The sequence below is a fragment of the Sceloporus occidentalis genome, unplaced genomic scaffold (genome assembly GCF_023333645.1).
Source record: "Sceloporus occidentalis isolate IW3139 unplaced genomic scaffold, rSceOcc1.0.p SCAF_1, whole genome shotgun sequence".
NCBI lineage: Eukaryota > Metazoa > Chordata > Lepidosauria > Squamata > Phrynosomatidae > Sceloporus > Sceloporus occidentalis.
Genome location: NW_028316981.1, coordinates 222601692 through 222623223, shown reverse-complemented (window position 1 = coordinate 222623223; position 21532 = coordinate 222601692). Strand labels below are relative to the sequence as shown.

The 21532-nt window shown below is 39.8% G+C and overlaps 1 protein-coding gene across 5 annotated transcripts in view; it reads left to right on the top strand.

Moving 5' to 3' along the window:
* Nucleotides 1-21532, top strand: part of RIMKLB (ribosomal modification protein rimK like family member B) — a 49507-nt gene that overhangs the window by 6216 nt on the left and 21759 nt on the right. For all 5 annotated transcript variants that reach the window (XR_016276998.1, XR_016276980.1, XR_016276992.1 and 2 more), the window contains exons 3-4: nucleotides 5486-5701; nucleotides 19145-19375. Coding sequence is in view for 1 of the 5 variants with exons in the window: in XM_089489149.1 (XP_089345275.1) it covers nucleotides 5527-5701; nucleotides 19145-19375 (406 nt within the window). In the remaining 4 variants the exon portion in view is untranslated. The remainder of the gene's footprint in view (nucleotides 1-5485; nucleotides 5702-19144; nucleotides 19376-21532) is intronic.

Below are 21532 nucleotides of genomic sequence, written 5' to 3'. Positions count from 1 at the left end.
TACGATTGTTATAATGATGGATTTTCTGTTAGTACCCTGCTGTTGCCAGTACCAGCTACCTCAGGATGTCTTACAGTTTTAAACCCCATTGCTAAACTTGATAAGGTGAGTAGTGGTATATAAGACACCAGTATAGTGGTGGATGGGGCCCATTCTGGTTGGTGGAGTGCGAAAGGCATCAGCCAGTGGTCAGTAGAGTCATGGCTGGCAACCGGAGGCATGGGCACCAGACAGATCTGGGGCAAAGTAGGTATTCATATGGTCATGCACAAACTCACACACAGGCAGGCATTTACATACTCCCCTTAGGAGTGGTTTGGTTGGGGACAATCTGTCCCTAAAGTGGGGTAGTTCCCATTTGCTGTCTTGGACTACTAGCCTTACAAAATAAATAATGTAATATTGTAATGAGCTTAAGTAAAGATCTCTGACAGATGAGTCACACCATTTCATTCCTCCCTCTTTCCTTCCAGGGGAAATATATGTGGAAATCTAGAGGGGTTTTTAAAAAGTTATTTTCAATGGACTAGTTTGCATACACACTTGTGACCCCAGTCTGGGATCTGGTCCACATATGAGAAAAAGAAATAATGTCAGTTTTTCCTCACATATTTTGTTTTTGTAGATCTTTCCATAGACAGTGAAGGCACAAGGCACAACTACAGATCATGTGTTGTTGGTCTCATACCAAGTGGTGTAAGATTTTAAAATTGCATAGCAGCCTAGTAGAGAAAAACATCTGGAATTTTATTCATAATTCTTGCCTGAAATAAGAAAAATACTTACTAAAAGCAACTTGCTGCTGCATGTTAAAATACATCTATGGTATGGTTGAAGAACTGGGTGAATTGCAGCACAGAAGTAAAATCTGTTCAGTCATGTTTCTTACTGTAAAACTCCATGCTGGAGACAAAAAAAATTATTTGTTAATAATAGTTGAAAAACTCTTACTCTTTTTAGTTGAAGGGTTTAAGAAAATGTCAGTGACCGACAGAGATTGGGCTCTCTGAAATTTACTCCTTTCTTTTTCTAAAGTAGGCCAGCTGAATAGGAGTAGGCTTGAAAATATAAAATTACAAATGTAGAAAGCAGATTAAAAACCCATCTCTTAGGAGAGTCAGTATGATTGTTGGCTGTATGATATTCTTCTAATAAGGCATTGAGTGCAATAAAGCTCCTCACAGGTGCCTTAATGAACACAAAAAGATGCCAGATCAGTTCCATATTGGTCTGTGGTAGCAATAAGCTATAATGTGGCATATTGGGTCTGTTAGTTGCTTGTAAGTATGAGCTTTTGTTAGGCAGCTGCTTTCCTCTTCACAAATTTTATCCTCCACTCAAATAATAATTTATGTCACACATACAAGATCACTCCCTCATACATTTAAACTAGAACAACTAACTACTGGTTGCAAACCTGAAACCAGTAATGCCAATTTGAATTCCTGCCTTACCTATTACAGTCATCTCTCCATATTTGCGGATTTGATATTTGCAGATTTTATTATTCACGGATTTCATTAATATGTTCTCTCTAGGACTGTCTAGGTCCTCCAGTGCAACTCTGTGGTCAACTTTAACTAAAAGTTGCACTGAAAGACCATTTGTAGCTACTCCAGTGCCATTCTATGGCCAGTATATGTTGGACATTGACCACAGAGTTGCACTGGAGGACCTAGAGATTCCTAAAGAGGTGTCCTCTCAGGTAAAAACAGTGTTTTTGTTATTTGCGGTTTTGCCATATTCCCGGGGGTCTTGTTCCCCTAACCCTAGCGAATTTGGAGGGACAACTGTACATGCATTGATAAGTGTGGGGAGAAGTCATTGTACAATTGGATGGAATATGGAATACCTAATAAGGAATAATGTGCAAACATATAGCAAACATAAGTGTGTACAGTGGGCCCTTGGTATTCACTGGGGTTTGGTTCCAGGACTCCCCATGGATAACAAAATCTGTGGATGCTCAAGTCCTATTAAATAGAATGGCATAGTAAAATGGTGCTTTTATATAAAATGGCAAAATCAAGGGTTGCTTTTTGGAATTTATAGATATTTAAAAATATTTTCATCCTGAGGATGCTTGGATCCATGGATAAAAAAAATCTGTAGATAAAGAGGGATGACTGTATTTACCTTTAAGTTAATCTGGGCTTGATCCTCAATAGCTTCCACTAACTGTGTCAATACAGTGAATAGATTGGATGCAAAATAACTTCCCAGGTAGTGGTGCAAGTATAAATGGAGGAAGGTGACTCTCTTCCCTAATATTTAAAGCTGGGTTAAACTTGAACAAGCAGGGTTGAAACTCTTGTGATTACTCGCACTACAGTGTTATCCTAACTACAGTTTTAGTAAGTCATGGCATGGGAGAGTGCTGCTGTGGCAGTGCCAGGATGAGGTATGATTATGCATGTGTCTCAACAAAAATGTTAAAGGAGCCCTTTATTGTGGCCATGGCAATATAGCATGATAGCTTCATCCGTCTAGTAGCTAAGGTTGTAAGAGCTGAATGAATGCTCCCTCTTTAAAATTCTCTAAAGGACATTAACTCTTCCCACTTGGCTAGGAGATATGGCAGATTGAAGTTCTTTGTGATTATAGGATAGAATTTGTACCTACATTGCAACTTAAAAGATAGTCAAAGTACATTGTATGCATTATCACAATGATTTTGATACAAATGTCTGTAATGTAGACTGTTGTGGGTAGTATCCCCACATCATTTCTCTTGTTATCTTCATTTGTCCAGTAGTGCAATTTTATTTTTTTACTAAACCCATAGTGCGGTTACCCCAGAGGATGAGTAAAACTGAGACAGTGCCTTATGTTGTTATTGCTGTTCTGTGCCTTCAGCTTATGGTGATCCTATCATGGGGTTTTCTTGGCAAGTTTTTCAGAGAGGGTTTGCCATTGCTCTCCTCAGGCTAAGAGAATGTGACTTGCCTAAGGTCACCCAGTGAGTTTTGTGGCCATGTGGGAATTGAACCCTGGTATCCAGAGTCTTAGTCCAACACTCAAATTGCTATGCCAGGATGGCTTCTGATATGAGATACAGGTCACAAGATTACTACTACTGCTAACTCCATATTCCATGCATCAAAGCCCATTTTTAAACCATCCAAATTGGAAGCCCTTCACCCTGGTCTCCAGAATTGTAGTCCAGTGCTCAAACCACTACACCATGCTGGCTCTGCCTCAAAGGATGAGTAAAACTGAGGCAGTGCCTTATAACAGGCCTGGAGTCAGTGTAATCACTATTGCTGTGAGTCACAGCTAACCAAATAGATCTGTGGCAAAGATTTCAAAACAGATTCAGAGCAGAAGAAGAAAGCCCAACCATGTCAGAGCGGCATGTGGAAAATATTTTAAAATGTGGAACAGAGAGAGAACATGAAGGAAGTCAGTTGCTCAATATACTTCATGGAGATGCTGGTATTGGAGTTAACAAAATTCAAATGGAATTGTGGCAGAGTATTTTTGCATGAGCAAGTCAAGATAGTGATGCAAGTTCTTTTGCTCCCTTTCTCTTTTCTTCAAGACACACCAGAGATACATGCACTCTTGTGTACTACACTTATACAGACAGAAAGAGTTCCTTCCTCCCCACAGCAAGCATCTCTTCTGTGCTTCAGTGCTGAATGATCTGTGATTAGGACTGAATCATTTGAGAAACAGGGTTCACCTGGGCTCAGTCCAACAATCAACTTAGCTTCAGATTCCTTTGCATTAAATAAAAGGAGAATTTAAGTCCATAATATTAGGAACATGTAATGGATTTTCATTACATTAGTGAAAAGGAAACCCTTAGCATAGGCTTGAAATTTTGATACTGTTTAAATGTCCTGAAATCATAGAATTGGAAAAGACCACAAGAGTCATCCAGTCCAACCCCCTTCCATGCAGGGACTCACAATCAAAGCACTCCTGACAGATGGCCATCTAGCCTCTGTTTCAAAACCTCCAACGAAAGTGACTCCACCACACTCCAAGTGAGTGTGTTCCACTCTTGAGCAGCTTTTACTGTTGGGAAGTTCTTCCTAATGTTGAGGTGGAATCTCTTTTCCTGTAGTTTGAATCCATTGTTCCATGTGTGCAGCAGCAGAAAACAAGCTTGCTCCATCCTAAATGTGACACCCCTTCAAATACTTAAACAAGGCTATCATATCTTCTCTTAACTGTCTCTTCTCCAGGCTAAACATACCCAGCTCCCTATGGGGCTTTATGATTTCCAGACCCTTTACCATTTTGGTCATGTTGGCTCCAGTTTGTCAACATCCTTTTTGTTTTTTGAGTTGTTTGTGTTGGGCAAAAAAGATGACCTTCACTGCCCAATAGGAACACTTTAAGTTTCTGTTGCTCGGCTGTTTTGCAGTGGAATTTTCTCATTTTAAGTACAGTGCTACCTCGGGTTACGAAATTAATTCGTTCCGCGGCGCCGTTCGTAACCCGATACATTTCGCAACCCGAAAAGGCGCTGGAAAGCCGCTAGCCGCGCTTCCGATTTGAATTTCGCGCCGAAATTAATTTCGTAACCCGAAAAATCTTTCGTTACCCGGAACAGTTTTTTTAAATCTAACTTTTTCGTACCCCGGAAATTTCGTAACGCGGTCAATTCGTATCCCGGGGTACCACTGTACACTAATTCTTGTGAGATTATTTCTCCAATGATTTGACCAACATTGCCAGATTTCATGCCAATATGACAAATTGTTTTAACTTTTTTTATTTAGAAGTTTCAAAATAATGATAGCATGCAGACAAACGCAAGAACCTTAAACTATGAAGCCAAGCATTATGAAGCATGACAATAGATTTTTAAAAATTGTAAAAAAATAAATTGATTTTAATTTTTTGCTTTGCGAAGTCTGGGTTTCCATGTGAATCTGAAACATGCGGTTATGCATGATGGAAAGCTGTAAGTTCTTCGGCATTGTTTTCCTTTGCTTCATCCTTTATTTATTTCATTTCATTTCTATGCCACCTTTCTCCCAGGAAGGGACCCAAGGCGGCTTACAAGATAAAAACGTCTCAAAACTTCACAGTGTATTTTTAAAAAAACAATTAAAATCATCTATTTAGAACAATGTAAGTTAACATAAAAACATACAAAAGTTAAAAACATAAACACACACACACCCATAAGCCACCCTGTCATGATTTTTAAAAAGCTTGTCTAAATAAAAATGTTTTTACTTGCTGGCAAAAGGTCAGGAGGGAAGGGGCCAGCCTAGATCCTTTTGTACACGCCCCTAAGTTTCACCCTCAATTTATCCACAGGTGATCTCAAAATCTATAATTTTGACCTCAAATCTTGCGCTCAACTTATACATGAGGCTGATTTACAGTTGAGTATATATGTTAATCCATTTTCATTTACCTTCCAGCTTAGTTCATTCCACTGAACTATATGGGAGGAAGTGAATGAACTGTAGTTTGGTATATATTACAAGCGTCTGCTAATTTTTCTTCTTTACTTTTCTAGATACTTGCTTCAAAGAAGACGTCTGTTGGGACTAGTTCAAGATGTGTAGTTCTATTGCTCCTAAGCTCTGGTTTTTAACAGATCGTCGTATCAGAGAAGACTATCCTCAACAGGAAATCTTAAGGGCCCTCAAAGCCAAGTGTTGTGAAGAGGATCTGGAGTTCCGAGCCTTAGTGATAGATGAAGTAGTTCTGACCATTGAACAAGGAAGCTTGGGTAAGTAAAGGTGGTAAGGAATTAGTAGTAATATTGAGAAGATGTCAGAATAGTTGTGATTCTTGATTATTGTTCCTTAATCTTGCATTATAAAAACTATCTCAAGTCCTTTCTGTGAAGTTTTTGGGCTGCTACAAATAGAATGTAAGTAAGAAGTACAGTCGCCCCTTCAAGTTCGCAGACATTGAGATACATGGACTTGGAAATCCACGGAGGGGCGACCACCATTAACGTGAATGAGGCATGTGCCCCATTCAAGCCTATGGGGCTTGAATATGCGCACATTTTGGAACTCGGTGGGTCCGGAACGGATCCCCCATAAATTCCAAGGGCCAACTGTACTTGCTTACAAAATACAGTAGAACCCCACAGTAACATGTGATATAACAACTTGCCATCATCCACCTCCACTGCAAGCTTGTGCTATCTCATATCATGCATTTGAATCATGCTGCATTGTCAACAGTGATACAGCTTGAGTTATAATGGAAAGCTTTGAGTAGATTATTGCTTTATTTCTACAACATTATGGGCAAAATGTGCATTACTGACTGAAGTAAATTAATTCCTATTTAGGTTAATGTCATATTAAGTTATCGTTATGTTACTGTCATGGTTAAATTAATACCATATACTATGTGGATACAGTACTTGAATGTAGTTATCTCCTCCTTAGCCTACTAAGGGGAAAAACACATTTCTGTCATGTGTATCAAGAACATAAATACTCATGCTCATCCAAGTCACAAAAAGCTTGTCTGCCTGCTTACCTAAAGGAAATTTTACCACAGGTAAATAATGGGAGAAAGTATTTACAAGTCCGAGAATTTATGCTGTCTGCCAAGAGAGCAAAACGGTGCATTGGAGATCCATTTGAAGCTTCATTGCAGCTCCAGTTGGATTTTGCTCTAGGGCCATACAACATGCAGTTTTACTTGGAAGAGTAGCCAAACTCATTAATTTCATATGCAGTTGCCTTTTAATCCTAATTATCCAAGACATTGCCAAAGTGATTCAGGCTAAACCCTAGGGATCAGTGTTAATTGTTCCTAATGGGATTATTGAACTTAAATGTGAGCTTTGCCTTGTCACATGCTTATGAGAGACATAGAAATTTCTTCCCACCCCATAGGATCTAAGTACAGTTGGCCCTTCCTATACAAGCATCCATGGTTTGAAAATGTTCAAAAAAAGTATAAATTTCAAATATCAAACCTTGATTTTCCATTTTTTTATAAGGGACACCATTTTGCTATGTCATTATATTTAATGGGGCTTGAGCATCTACAGATTTTGTTATCCACAGGAGATCTTGGAATCAAACCCCAGTATATGACAAGGGTCCACTGTATATGTTCAAAGAAGAAATGGTGTGATAATATTCAGTTGTGTTAGGAATAGATATATAGTACTAGGTTCTTACATGTCTCTTCCTGAAGTCTTTAACAAGCCTGGTAAAGCTGTATTTCGTAGTTTATTAAAAGTATTGGTGATGATTATACCAAGTATATGGTGCAGGCTATCTGAAGAGCCACATTCTCCCATATGAATGGGACAAGGCTTTGAGAACTTGGGGGACTGGCTCAGTGTTAGGGAATCCTGAGAACTGTAGTTTATTGCAACACGAGCTCACTTGACAGAGAAGGCAACATTTCTCACAAAATTACAGTTCCCAGAATTCCCTAGCATTGAGTCAGGGCAGTTAAAGCTGTCTCAAACTGGATTATTTCTGCAGTGTGTTTTGGACCTTAATCGTCATCTTAAAAAACTCCTAAAAACACAAATGTATGTTTAGAAATCTAACTTAAATCTTAAATCCAAGGTTTTATTTTTATTTATTTTTAAAAGATGTGCTCCTTGTATGCATATCAACTCTTTTGTACTACACATTTCTTCTGGACACATTAATTACATCTAAAATAGTTGGTATAAAGACACCTGGAACAAACAAGGTATCTCACATTAGATGGGCCTGCTCTTGAGATCTTGCTTAATATTATAATCTTCATATTAATTGCTTTGTTTTAATAGTGGTTGCATGGGGTTTTTTTTATATAGATTGAGTTATGCTAGTTTATCATGAAGCTACTTGCTCCGATGTGCATAAGAGGGAAATGACATCCATTAATTTATAGAACTACCATTCTAGTGTAAATTAGACTTCAACCCCTTCCAGAATATCAGTAGTTTTACAAGAGAGCAAACAATATATTTTAGGACAAAAGTACGAGAGAGGAACTGGTCAACACTTTAAAGACTAATTGATCTATTTTAACTGCACTGGATATCAATCAAATTTAGGGTGTCTGAAGAAGAGGATTTATATTCACGAAAGCACAAGGTAAAGTAGTTGGTGTTAAAAGAGCTGCAAAATCCCCCCCCCCCCGGGGTTTTTTCTTTTTATGTTGTGATAGACTAAGATAGCTGTTTCTCTGAAAAATAATATATTTAAACCATAGTTAACCAAACAGTACCAGAAACAAAATAAAAAGCAAAATTACCCAGTCCCCACCAAAGGACCTTTTACATTACATGTAAGGTCTTTCCTCTACAAATAATTCTAGGGCCCAAGTCCTTCAATTAGGGTTTGCTCTGAAAGTCTGTCACAGCATAAAAGAGAAAAAATAGGGGAGGAATTTTGCAGCTCTTTTTATCTTCTGCAAATGAGTGACTACTCCTGCTGCTTCCTTTCATGGATCCATTCCTTTTGCCCTTGCCTCCCGTGGGAGGGAGAGTCAGCAACCACTCTCACAACCAACCAGTTTCTGCCATCTTGCAAACTCTGCCTTGATTGTTTTCATTCTTCCTTCCCTCCCTCGACCCCCACAAGACGCCTGCAGAGGCCACCATGACAACAGATTGACTGAACTCACCTTCACACACACACACCCCTCCTTGCCTCTAAGGCTGAATGGACAGAGGGAGAAGGGAGGCACTCCAGTCTCTCCTTTCTTCGCTGGCTGAACAGAACTTTATCCTGCCCCCGTCCCCCGTCAGTGGAGAGAGAAGGGAGATGCTCCAGCCTCTCCTTTCTCTGTAGACTGAGCAGTAGCTAACCTGGAGCCTGGCCTCCATGGCTGGGCTGCAGAAGAGATATTTGGGGAGGGGTGGTGTCACCCCCCCCCCCTTAGAGGGGTCACCTTGGTGCATAATGCACCCCCCACTCCCCCATAGTGGTGCCATTGAGAGGAAGATTATAATTCCTCCACACACACACAAACATATACTTCCTCTCTCTCTTTCACACACGCACACACACTAATACTCATGTCTGTCATCCTGATCTTCTGTTTTTGCACTAGTTCCTTAGTATTTTGATCTGTCTTAAGTTAGTATAATATCTGGTTAGTGTGGCCTGTAATTTGATGTAAGGGAAGCTCTACACATGTTCTGTCAGCTTAATTGTTTGTTCTGGAATAAGGATTGTATGTGTCACATTCTTTGAGCTGCAATTAGAAATGAGAATGTGACAAAATAATAAGCCATCTGAAATAGCAATCTGTTGGTACAGGTCAGCTTGTCATAATGTAGTATTGAATAATAACCTGTCTTGAGCATCAGCTTAGTAGTACAGAGACCTGCACTGCATTTACTCATCCCTTTTATCCAAATGCAAAATTTTTATCCAAATACAAAATTGCTACTTCTTTTTCTTCACTTTTCATGTTTCTACTCGTTTTCTTCCTTGTCTAGCTGTATGTAACAAGTTTCTTTTTTTCTGTGGAAAGAATTTCTTTCTACCTTACAAGTGAGTTGTTTTTAGCTTATTCTTTCTTGGTAGTTTATTTCTTAAGTAACCATTACTTACTAGAAAGCTCCAGATGAGTGGCAGCCTTACTGTCTAGCATTGCTGTAAATAATAACTCAAGATTAATTAGCTGGAAATATAACTTGAGTAAACTCCTTTTCTGCTGAACTACAGTTTTCACCTTGAGGCAGTTTTCTTTGAGAAGAGCAAAATAGACCAAGGCCCTGTACAGACCGGCACTTTGGGATGGATGGAGGGCAGAGTCAGGGCATGACGGCACTCCTCTGGTGCTGTATCCATACAAAGGAGCGCTGTATAGCAGCAGCTATTGCGCCCTTTCCAGGGCGCAAAAAGGAGCCACCTTTTGCACCTTCTTTTTGTGCCCTGGAAAGGCTGGATCGGGGCCGTGGTATGCAGTTGCCATGGCCCCAATCTGACTGAAGCCCCAAAGTTATAGTGCATTTTGTTAGTTACTTAAAAAGATTGTTATGCTAGATTTCAGGGTAATATAGAATTAATAATGAGTGAATATAAATAAGGGAATAAAATCCTTTAAAATACTTCCAATAGAATAAAATGCTTGGGTAAATATGTGTTTGCTTGGTGCCAAGAAGGGTAGTAATGTTGGTGCTTGGTAAACTTTTATTGGGAAGATGTTTTGCCACTTCTGAAAAGTGCTATCTTGCTACTGAATACTGTGGCCAATATCTGGTCCCTCCACATTCACTGGTGTCAGGGGTGAAGGACCCCCATGAATGTGGAAAAACCACAAATAAAGAAACACTGTTCTTTTTGCCTAAGAGAACTCAACGCCTGCCAGAAGTTGATAGAATCATGCTGGAGGACCTGCAAATGCCCAGAGAAGTGTTTTCTCTAGGAACATCTGGGTTCTCCAGCACAACTCTGTGGTGAACTTCTGGCAGTGTTGTGCTGGAGGACTAGAGATTGCTAGAGAGAACATATGAATAAAAACCCCAAATAAAGCTGCAAAAGTCAAACCTGCAAATGTGGAGGGGCAACTGTATATTTTTAGTGTACCACAGATAGATGCTAGAGAGAGAAGCTGGATGTGTATAGTGAATTGGACAATGGCACCAAGGGATTGAGAGCAGCTATTATGTATAGCTCCCTTCACAGGAACCCAGAAGTATGAGAAAGATCTGGGTGTGGTTGTGGAATGACTACTGCACTGGGAGGGGTCACTTGTGCAAAAAAGCAAAAGGAAAATCAGGTCCCCTGCTTCAGATAACTTGAGAAGCACTGTGGTAAAGGATATGTCTTGCTCATTTAACTCATGGGGACTTCTGGATAGTTTTTTTTTAAAGAAACACATAGGCAGGGATAGGGATGTATGAATTATTTGTCTATAAACTCCAGCATTACCCAAAGCCTTAAAGTGTGTGATCCAGTGAAGGAGAAGATGGGCAAAAAGCAGTCATGAGAGGCAGGGAGAGTGAGGAGAGAACGAGAAAGGCAGAAAGAATGAAGTGAGGAAGGAGGAAAACTTTCCACTTTATTATCCAAGCACCCAGAACTGTGTGAGCAATAATAAGCTTACATTTTTTGTTTGTTTATTTATTTATTCGTTTATTTTATGTGCTGCCTTTCTCCCTGAAGATACCCAAGGTGGCTCACAGATTTTAAAAACATTACAATAAAATTTAAGATATTTAAAAGCATATAAAAACAATATGGAATTACATTTAAAAACGTACAGAAATTAAAAGGCATGACCAATACACATGCTCAGTATTGCAAAGGAGTTAAATGGGGTTTACTTAAGAGTAGACATGAGAACAAAGGTTTAGCTAAATCAATCTTGTCTCCACCCTGATAGCTTCAATCTCACCAAATGCTTCCAAGCGTTGTATTCCATTGAATCAATTGGTTACAAGAGAAGAGGATGGAAAGAGAAGAGGAAATGAGAGTGAGGTTGAGGGAAACATTTATTAAACTATCCAAGTGTCTAGCACTCTGAGCAACAATCAACGTGCAAATGGATGATAAAGTAATTCATTGCATCTCCCCTCAAAAGCGGTATGCAATGTTGTGTAGTGCACATAAGCTGCTTAAGGGCTAAGAGAACTAATCACTCCCCTGCCCCATTTCATGCCAGGACACTTTTTCTTTCTTTCTTTTCATTCTTCTTGAATTGGTTCCCCTCATTCTTCAGCTCTTCACTTGGTTGTCAGCTGTTTTTCTGCTGCCACAAAACAGAGCTAAAACCTGGAACCAAACCCCAGCAGGCACCAAGGGCTCAGTGTACATACAAAGTAACCCTAACAGATGTAGCAGACTTATGAGCGATTTGAAGTTTTAGATGGAAGGCAATGGGGGTTCTCTTTCTCCAGTCATTGTTGGAGAAACTGGACATTCCTGTGTCTCTCCTGCTGTACTTGATTATCTACTGTCACTTTGGGTTGCACAAATCCTTTCACTTGTTTACTTTCACTCGGTGGATGGAAGCCAATCCATTTCTTAGGATACTTACATAGATGTAGCAGACAGTGGCTGTAATTATATTTAGCTGATGATTCCGCTCCCACACAAAAAGCTAGGTGCCTTCTGCCCTGGAATCCTGGCTGTTCAGCCTTTGGTATGTAGGGAGAGGCTTAGTCATTGGTGCTGAAGGAAAGACATGCTGCTCTTGCTTATGCACTATTATTATTACACATATTTAGGACAGATGGCATGCCAGCATGTGTTTGCATCTGGTGTGCTCCTAAGTGTGTGTTATTGGACCTGCTTGAGTGTGACCTCCCCAGTTGCAAGTTGCTGCCCATGTTTATGGTAAATGCTATAGGCAGATCAGCATACAATCGTGTGTATCAGCATACAGAAGCATATTGTGGAACTTCACAGTAACAGTAATAACAGTGCCTAAGAATAAGAAAAGTGCCTTTTTACATCCCCAATATCTGCAGCTTGTCTTAACCTTTTGAGGCAAGGGTTTTAGATTAGTGGAAAAACCACAAATAAACAATATATTTTTTTAATTTGAGAGAACACTTCTCTAGGAATCTCTAGGTCCTCCAGCAGAACTCTGTGGTCAACATCTGCCAGAAGTTGATTGTAAAATCACCCTGGAGGACCTACAAATGCCTAAAGAAGTGTTTTCTCTAGAAATTGCTAGGCCTTCTAGTGCAACGGTAGTGAACTTCCCACAGAATTTCTCTGGAGGATCTAGTGATTCCTAGAGAGAACATATTAATCAAATCCGCAAAAGGCAAAGCTGCAAATGTGGAGAGATGGCTGCACGTTTTAGCTTGTGTGCCCTAAACTGACAGGTATCTTCTATCAAGATGGATTTAGGAAGGGGCTTTAATCAACCAATTTCAAGTGCTTCCCAACTCAGATTTTATATTCTTCTAGAGAAAGAGAGTGCCAAGAGTTCTCATGAGCATCAGGTTAAATATTGCTCACAGTGTCCTATCACTCATTACATCGGAGTCTTTACCTCCGATGGTTTTTTCCTGCTTTCTGTTCTCCACTAGTCTAGCCTTTTAGAGATGCAGGTGCAGAAAGGGAGAAGTCCTCAGGAGCCCCAAATAAAGACTGCCTAATAACATCTGAAATTAGAAGTACACTTAACTTCTCCTCTAGAGGACAACGCAAGATTTTTGTGGCCAACAGTTATGACATACTGCGTGGTCAGTAAAGCTAAAAGTGACATGAGGAGGATGTGAGAAAACAGAGCCTCCATCTTCTTACCATCTTAAGCTGCAGACTTGTCAAAAAGTAGTGAAGAAAGTGAAAACAGAGCTAAACAACTAGACTTGTCAGTAGTAGATGTAGGAACTGAATGGTGAAGCCATACTATCACTCACATAAAAACAGTATTTCCCATTTCAGATGTCATCAGGAAAACATTAAATTACATTTTCTTTACTTGCAATATCTTCAGCAAGGATTTTTGTTCCTCTCCTATTGATAACGATATTGATAGGATTAAAACAAATGTCCTAAGAGTTAGAGAAACTCCCATTCTCTTTTTTCATTTCAGGTTTTATTTTGAGGATTTGAAGGAGCTGATTTTGTAACCAACAGAACAATAGTTGATTTTGTCCTTCCTTTTTGTTCAATTGGTTTTACTGTTTCTGAGATAGTTCAGAAGTTTCCTTTAATGGAGAACACAACAATCTTTCTCTGTGATAATACACCAACAGAAGTGCACCCACTATTACATTAATTGCTGGTGCTGTTTTGGGGTATTGTTATTATTAAGGCAGTGCTGGTTGTTATTAAGGCAATGCCATATGACAAAGCTGTGTGAGCATCATCAGTGCAATTGGATGCAGAATTTTAAGCTCCTGATAAACAATTTTTCAAAACTTTCTAGTTAGTAGGTCTCCTAAACCTGGAGAAAAAAAATAGTGCCACATAGTCCATATAATTAAAAATATATGTCATATATTTTTAATCACAAAACACTGTTGAAATATCTATATGTTTAACTAAAAGTATACAGCAGGTGGGGTTAGAAAGACCAATCTGTATGGCAATATCTATGTTCCATTGCAGTGTCTCTGTATTTTCTTTTTATATTCTAGTTTTTGACACCCCCCACCACCACACAACTGACAATAACTGTAAAAACACACAGCATTCATTAGAAGGATATAAATATTTTTAATAACAAAATAGTAAGAGCAGAGGAATTTTGTACATATAAAGCTTGCATGTGATATGAAGCATAGCTTGTAGCCTGTAGGTTCTAACAGCATTCAACATGAACAAACAAGCCAGAAATCCTTTCTATCCCCTGGATGACATAAGACTGACTGCAGCCTTAGGTTAATTATATTAAACAAAATATGCATTAGTTCATTTTTGATGGGGAAAGAGATCAATGAATATTATCAGTAAAATTAAAGTTTTTATTATTGAGATGTTAAAAGTCAGAAAATCCTCTGGGTCTCCACATGTCTTTTCAGTAATGAGATCAGTTGCATCAGTTTGAACCTTAGTTCTAGGCTAAAATCTCTGTGCAGTTAATAATAATTGCATTTATACAAAAATGTATATATTATTAGTTGTCAAAGGCAAACATATTCATTTTTCAAAATGGTAGAGTTTACCTCTTTTGTTTGCCTTCATGAACCTGTCTTGCTTTGGATTTTTGTTTCTAGACACAACAGCTGATAGCTGTGACACATAGTGATAGACAGTAGATACTACTATTTCTAGATAGTAACACTAGAAAGAAACTCCAGAAATTTTAGTGGCTACTTATTATTTTTAAAATTAATTTAGGTAATGGATTTTTGGCCATGCTTTGCATTTTTTAAATTCTTTCTTAATGCCTGACTTGGCCTGACACTGAAGCGGCCATTATTTTTATATATACAAAAATCAGGTTTCTCAAAATGCTAAGGAAAATGTTGCAAATGGTGTTTTAGCTTACCTTTCAGTGTAATTCTGTATAACATTTTACGAAAATTTATGACATCATTTCATTTTTAATAGATAGGTAAAAGGTGTTTAGACCAACCACACAAACCTTAACAAAATGACATTTAGTTGTATACAATTACTGTGTTTCTGCTGAAAATCGAGTGGAGGCTTTTGTCAATAGAAGCTTAAGGATATTCAATTATAATCTTCTCTCCCCTGGAGGCTACCATCCTGTGCAGAAGGGATCCCCCAAGCCCTCAACACAGAAGATGGTTGCAATGAGCTGATAACGTAAATATGTTTTTCTTATAAACCTACTTTCATAGCATTTCAGTAATTGAGATTAGAAATTATTCATCAGAGTATATGGAGCTGTACAGACTGGCACTTTGTGCCAGCCTGTTAGCGAGGTTAAGTTGAAGCGTCTGCACGCTGCGTGCCCTAAACCCACCCCCAGGGCGCCATTTTGGCATGCACCAGTCCACATGGCACACACCATGATGATACCCCTCCGGTGTTGCATCTACATTGTGCAGCCTCAAAGGGGCATCATAAAGCTGTGCCGCCGCGGCTATGCCGCCTCTTGGAGGACGCAAAACGGAGCCGTTTTTGGCGGCTCTTTTTGGCACTCTCCAGAGGCTGGATCAGGGCTGCAGCATGGGATTCCTGCAGACCCGATCCAGCAAGGAAAGGGGCAGCTGCATGCTGCCTATCTGTACAGCCCCTATGTTCCCATTTTGTACAAATTTCTTATTTTTCATTTAGTGTCATATTTTGCATTGTGAGTATGCTTGGGAATTTGCTTTTAAATCATATGCATCTCTCTTGGTGTAACAACAATTACTTATAAGCATGTCAGCTGCAATGCATCAGTGCTTGCTTGTAACTAATGAAATGTGCTGCAACAGGGTCTCCATTTTAAAGCTCTTTTTGTAAAATTATGAGAAGACAGGATTGAGCATCATATGCACTGGCTGGATACTCTGTTTTAGGAGGTGGAAATGTCTCTGGGTGGGCAAAACAGAGCATCATAAAATGTGTGCAGGCCATTGCTAAGGCTTTTAATCTCTACTGCAGAGTGAGTTCTGACAAGTAGAAAGAGAACAGGAGAAACAGCAATTATTTTTGCAGTATGGTGAGGGAAGCAGTCATATTTTTTCCTTTTAGCTGTGAGTTTATTCAAGTTGCTAGGATACCTAGGGGAGGCCATTCCAGAGTTTTCCTGCCTGTCAGGCAGGTAAGATTTTGTTGGAACTCATAGTCCAGCTTGAAAATAAACATTTAAAAAAATGAAGGCTGCATTTTTTTAAATTCACTTGTGGGGCTTTTTCTCTTCATAGTTGCGAAAAGCTTTAGGGAGAAAATTATTCACGGTAAAGAGACTCTTGCTACTGTTTGTATATACAGTCGGCCCTTCTTATACATGGATTTTTTATACACGGATTCAAGCATACACGGTTTGAAAATGTTCCAAAAAAGTATAAATTTACCTTGATTTTCCATTTTTTTATAAGGGACAACCTTTTTGCTATGTCATTATATTTAATGGGACTTGAGCATACACGGATTTTGTTATACACACCAAACCCCAGCGTATAACAAGGGTCCACTGTATCACCAGTGTATCAGCATTTTACCCCCACTAATCAGGTGCCTCATTCCAGTCTCCTAATTCTGAAGACCATTTGCCTCTACAGAGAGGCATGACAGAGCTATTATGGATGTTCAAAAGTCTGTTGGTGTTTTGCTCATGAATAGAATGATTGATTTGTAGTTTTTGGTGGCCAATCTGTATAATACAGATCAAAACAAGCTGAGCTTAGTGCCAAAGTAGAAACAGGTCCAACTGATTTAAATTAAATTTGGTACTGGCATGTTCACTGTAATGGGGGGAAAAAGAAGCTGTTTTGGAACTGTTTTTTATGCCTCACAAAGTTTATCAGAAGATGGAAGAAAGAGTAGTGGCAAGGTGTAGGAAGGACACTAAGCTGAGAGTTTATGAACTTCCAAGGAGGAGGGAGGAAAGATGTAAAAAAAGAAATGAAACTCCAAAGGGACTTGCAGGAAAAGGGTAAGAGAAATTCCTTCTCCTCCCTATGTAATGGGAGGAGAAGGAACTTAATAGACTTGTAATTTGTGTGAAAAGGGCTTTATATTCACAAATGTGATCCTGGAAAAGCGGTTTTAAGGTATACCCCAGAAAGAATGATTGCTTGGCAGAAGAGAGGCCAGCAGATTTGACAGCACATTTGTGGAGATACTTGGAATTTTAGATGTCATGCAACGAATTAACTGGGTGGTATAAGAAGACTTGATTACATCAGAAATGGAAGAAAGGATATTGTGATCTATATGTTTTCAGAGTCTGTGACTTTGCTGGCCTTTAACCACTTCTATAATAAAGATATAGGTATTCATTCTTTCATGGTCAGAGCCATTTTGTTTCAGAGAGTACAGGAGACATTCCTCATCTTTGGTCTTGACCATTTGCTAATGAGAAGTCGCGCATATGTTAGGTTATATTACCATCATAAAGCACTGATGTTCTGTTGGGAGATAGAAGGTTTATGTCTATTTTTCAGGGAGTACATGTGCCAACCCCTGCCATTTCCAGAGGCCTTAATGAGAGAGGCTTGTATTATGTCTCTGTCATGAAAACATGTTGCGCCTCCAGAAAACAGAATTCACTTACTCATTAGAGTACTGTCCTTAGAGTGTTGGACATTGCTACTACAGTGGACCCTTATTATATGCTGGGGTTTGGTTCCAAGATCCCCCGTGGATAACAAAGTCCGTGGATGCTCAAGTCCCATTAAATATAATGACATAGCAAAATGGTGCCCTTATAAAAAATAGAAAATCAGGGTTTGATATTTGAAATTTATACTGTTTTGAACATTTTCAAACCGTGGATGCTTGAATCCGTGTATAAAAAATCTGTGTATAAGAAGGGCTGACTGTACATAGTCCTCATTTTCAAGTCCCTTGGCTGAAAGTGAGTAGTATGTGGCAGACACTGTGTACAGCAGATCAGAATCTGCCTTTTTATTTCTGTTGACTCGGTTATCAAAGTGAATTAGCATTATTATACAGTGGGCCCTTCCCTTACACTGGAGATCTGTTTTGGACACACACGTAAAGGAAATATATGCTGGAGCCCCATTAGAAGTAATGGGGCTCGTGCCCGCGGCACGTGCAACACAGGTGCACACCCATTACTTCCGCCACACCTCCACGGGCACGGCTTGAGCATCCGCGTTTTTTCCTTTACACGGGGGGATCCGGAACGGATCCCCCGAGTAAGGAAAGGGCGGACTGTACAAGATATTGGTCCCTTATCTACTGGAAGTGAAAATAATTCAGGTAAGAACCAGTGTTCCTTTTTCAGCTCCAAAAGATGCTTTTCTATCTTTTCTTTAGTATTTTCTTTTGCATGTGGTGTTCCTGAAATGTATCAGATTGGCTGAATAAGTTTGATACTCTTTAGCTTCTTGGAAAGTTTTTCTGAGAACTGTGAAAATCTACCCTTTTGGTGTATTGGGAACTTGGGCTGCATCCTCACTGCAGAAATTATTTGGTTTGACACCACTTCCAACTGCCATGGCTCAAGGCTATGGAATTCTGTGAACTGTAGTTGTGGCACCAGAGCAGAGTTCTGAGGACTTGATAGTTGCAATATGCATTAGTAAATTGGGTACCTTATGCAGCTTCCAGCATACGCATACGCTGGAAGCTGCACTGGAAGAAACCATGCCATGCCCTGGAAAGAGTAATGGGGTGCACGCCTGTGGCGCTGCTGTGCTGACTCGAGCACGAGCCCTATTGACTTTAATGGGGCTCAAGCATACGCGTAATTTCCCTTACGTTGGGGGGGGGGGAGAGTCCAGAACATATCCCCCATGTAAGGGAAGGGACCGCTGTAGTTGAAATATCCACCAGACCAGACTTTTGGTGCCATAACAAACTACAGTTCCCAGAATTCCATAGCATTGAGCCATATGGCAGTTAAAGTGGTGTCAAACCAGATTATTTCTGCAGTATGGGTGCAACCTTGACATTCTAGAAGGAGGTGCTGTCCCAGATGAGAAGACTACCTCACCTGGGGCCCTCAGGACAATGTAAGAAAATACCCGTTTGCACTATTTTAGTGCACAAGTGATGGATAAATACTGTGTGCGCTGATTGTCACATAGATGGAAAGGTGGCTTGGCTCCCAATGAGTGGTGGTTCTTTCTGTACTTCCTGTTGGGATTTTGGTCTGGTTTACATCACATTGTCATCCCATTGTCCCTTTGTTACAGGTCTCCGAGTCAATGGGGAACTCATCACAGCTTATCCACAGGTAGTGGTGGTCCGTGTGCCAACACCATGGGTCCAGAGTGACAGTGACATTACGGTTCTTCGCCATTTAGAGAAGATGGGTTGCCGTTTGATGAATCGCCCCCAAGCCATACTCAATTGTGTCAACAAGTTTTGGACTTTCCAAGAGTTGGCTGGACATGGTGTGCCTCTTCCAGACACTTTTTCCTATGGTAAGCTATTGAATTTAAAGAACATGATGTTACATAGTGACAGTACACTTGAATCCAGCAAAGTATTATTTCTTTCCGGAGAGAAGTAAACTGGGAGAGCATGTACAGTTTAACTAGTGAAAAATTAGGAATAGATATGTTATTTTGTTCATTAAAGCACTAAAACAAGTACACAATTTCTCCCACAGCATTTTTCCCTGTTCTGGGCATGTAGTAATAACTCATATTTCAATATCATTTGCTGCCTGATAAATTGTATCACTAAATAATATCTACCATCCATTACATCATATTTTGTGAGGCTTATTTGTGGTGACAAATAACATAAACTCTCTCTCTTTTTCTCTCTCTTTCACACACACACACACAGTCACAGCTTCAGGAAGTTACTAATTTTCTAAGTTTAGTAGAAGTAAGATAAAGGATGATAGGTATATTCGAGAATCTAAACTGTGCATGGCTGGATGTAATGGTTTTCCTAATGTGTATATGAAAAACTGGACTCAAACCCAGGTGCCAGATAGTTACATTGTGGTGCTGCCAAGAAAACCAAGATTTGCTACAATTCATGCATTCCACTGAGAGAAAATGTTTTATCTCTGCTTGTTTGACAAAAGAGGAAACTTAAGTACAAAATTGTCTGCATCACCATCCCAGGTAGGGACTGTAGCCAAACAATTACAATTATACCTAGACAAAAACAAAAGAATACATGAAAGTACGTGTAGTCTTACCAAGATTGTCATGAAGTGTTCAAATATATAAATGTAACAATTAAAACAAATTCCGTATCCATACATGTGGTTTAACATTTGGCAATGTGTGCTAGAGCAAGGCACGTTGTGTGTCAGCAGTTACCACTCCAACTCTGATGATTTCAAGGTCACCAGGTTGGCAGTTTGAGACCCAAGTGTCATATAATGGGGTGAGCTCCCGTCACTAGTCCCAGCTTCTGCCAACCTAGCAGTTTGAAAGCATCCAAAAATGCAAGTAGATAAATAGGTACCACTTTGTGGGAAGATAACAGCGTTCTGTGTAGTTGTGCTGGTCACATGACCACAGAAGAAGTCTTCAACAATTCTGGCTCCCTCGGCTTAGTAAGGGAGATGAATACCACCCCCTACAGTTGAACACGAGTTGACAATTGAGTCAAATGGGAAGTCTTTACCTTTTTATGCTAGAGTTACTAGACGAATCATAGGATCACAGCGCTGGGAGAGACCACAAGGGCCATCCAGTCCAACCCCCTCCCATGCAGGAAGATATAATCAAATGGAAAGTTCGATTTGTATAGGAGTAAATTGAGGGCTAGAGGTTTTTGTTGTTGTTGTTGTTGTTGTTGTTGTTTTTCATTTTTAAGTAGTATGCTAAGTGCTGAATAAAAAAATGTGAATGATACAGTAAAATGAGAGAACCAGGCACAAAAATTACTGAAATCCAGCAAAGCCATAAAACAGTACAAAAGCCAACTATTCTGAAATGCATGGGCAAATAAAACCTTCACCTGATGATCTTAACTAGGGGTGAGAAAAGGGGAGCTTGTGGGGCAGTTGCCACCCACACACCCCACCTTTTGTTTCACCAGAATAAGGTGTCAAAGTGTCCATTTTGTGCATGACATTCCATCAGAAAATGGCTTAAGATCTCCCTCCATATTAAAGTTATATAGGTTGCCTGAAATCTTGTATAACTTCAACAGGTGAGAGTTGGGGCAAGCTGTGCTGACAATATATTGACTCGCAGCATTTGGTATGTGGAGCACCCTGGCCTATTGCATCCCAAATGCTGAGTAGGGTTGTTATCTCAGGATGACTGGCCTGCAGTTGTGAGATTTGTATGTATTTGGGCATTCCTCCAGAATTTGCAATCCTGTGAAATCTCTCTCGCTCGCTCGCCCTCTCTTGCTTTCGTGCTCTCTCTCTCTCGCTCTCTCTCTCACTTTTGGTGGAGGTGGTTCTTATATAGGTTCCTGACCAGTCTTGGGCTTGGCCTGGCATCTAGGAGGACCTGTACTCTGTGGAAAAACTGACAACCCTTGGCACCCCTCTAAACCCCTTTAATGTTGGCAATATTGGGCTTGATTTACCAGCCACCGAAACTTCAATCGTCCCTCCATTTTCGCAGGAAATCTGTTCTGGACACCACTCCCACCCCCGT